The sequence below is a fragment of the Aplysia californica genome, unplaced genomic scaffold (genome assembly GCF_000002075.1).
Source record: "Aplysia californica isolate F4 #8 unplaced genomic scaffold, AplCal3.0 scaffold00345, whole genome shotgun sequence".
NCBI classification, from domain to species: domain Eukaryota; kingdom Metazoa; phylum Mollusca; class Gastropoda; order Aplysiida; family Aplysiidae; genus Aplysia; species Aplysia californica.
Window position 1 is genome coordinate 571,531 of NW_004797615.1, and position 1,609 is coordinate 573,139.

Genomic DNA, 1,609 nt, shown 5'->3' on the forward strand with positions numbered 1-1,609 from the left:
GATGATGATGATGATGATGATGATGATGATGATGATGATGATGATGATGATGAAGATGATGATGATGATGATGATTTTATCCCGCTTTTAAAGAAGCCCAAAAGGTCGAAACGTCGAACGTATTTTGGAAATGTCATAAAATTTCAACCCAGAAATACTCAAGTCTCCATATTATGCTTTGTTTGTTTGTTTTGTTACAGACACACTGATGATGACGATAATAATGATAATGGTGATTTTTTTTTTGTTTCCTTAATGGGCCTGTTGGACTCTACGAAGAAATCTTCGAGCGAGAGCGAGGCTCTTTTTCGGCTCCATTGTCATTATACTTAGAAGCACCTCCTCTCGTACAAATAACTACTTTCGAATTTCATTATTCCTGGACATACAAACATATTTGACGTCCTCCTTTTCATGGCTGCATCTTTGGCAACGTAGGCTGAGCTCTTCATTCACAAAGTTCTTATACCCTCTCAAGCTCCAATGATGGTCCGGCCGCAGTCTCGCTAGCGCAACCTGGTCCCAGCGACATGTGATATTTTGTTCTTGCTTTTTGGAGTACCCAGAATACACATCTTTCATGTGCTGGTACTTAGCTCTGCTTGGTGGGTCTCTGATTTCCCTCTTGGTCATTGGAAAGACTCCTCTGTATGTTGTTCGTCGTCTGTCTCCTTCAATCTCTCTGGCTTCATTGGCAGCCTCATTCCCTTCCATTCCAACGTGGCTTGGAATCCACTGGATTTTTAAAATTGTGGCTGTGGTTTCACTGAACTTGCGGAGCAAACATTTATGTTTGAGCTGTTGCCTAGCAGTCCCTTGTAGTTGGACTGGCTGTCAGTCAAGATCAGGGCATTGGTTCTACTGTGGCAATTCTCAGCAATCCATGATGGTGATGATGGTGATGTTGGTGATGATGATGATGGTAATGATGTTGATGCTGACAATGATGATAAACCCTGCAATGCAACACAAGAGCCATTTCATTGATGCCTCCCAGACTGTATATCTTAATTTTACCACTAGTGTCTGTGGTACAGCGATCAGGCACTTCGCCGTCCATCGCAGGCAGAGCACCCCAGTTTGATTCTCTTGTGGGGATAATGTTTGTCAAGTATCTCGGTCTTTCTGCTCGGACGTTGTATCCTTTTGAGCCAGGGTTGTCCCTCAACAGGCAGGGACAAAACCTGTCTTTTAAACTGACTAAATTGTATCTATTGGGGTGGTAGAAAACCAACATGAAATAAACTCTTCGAACAATCTATATGTTGTTGTTTATTATCAATACCTGCATGCCCACACCGCCAAAGATGAGGCAGCTGAAGTGGAAGATACAGGCGAATGGGCTGGTGGCCATTGCCTCGTTGAGCAACACTCCGACTCTTAGATACAGGGCTCCTGGAAAAATGAAAAAATGTACATTAGTATAGGTTTAGAGCACCTATCAACCTTTAAATGCTAAATTAATATCTTCGAACGCGTGGACAACGAGGCGCAAAGGAGTGAACGCAATAATATCACGTTAACACGCTTTGATATGGAGCGCTGTGCCGAAAGCAACGAGCCAAATATGAAAATCGCGTAAGTAGCCTTCCCCCAGGGCTTCTGCAGG

General features: G+C 43.3%; 1 protein-coding gene across 1 annotated transcript in view; it reads right to left on the reverse strand.

The window, feature by feature from the left end:
* Positions 1 to 1,405, reverse strand: part of LOC101855353 — a 3,790-nt gene extending 2,385 nt beyond the window's left edge. The window contains exon 1 of the mRNA XM_013085106.2: positions 1,286 to 1,405. Within this exon, the coding sequence (XP_012940560.2) occupies positions 1,286 to 1,354 (69 nt within the window). The 5' untranslated portion in view covers positions 1,355 to 1,405. The remainder of the gene's footprint in view (positions 1 to 1,285) is intronic.
* Between the last annotated feature and the right edge of the window lie 204 nt (positions 1,406 to 1,609).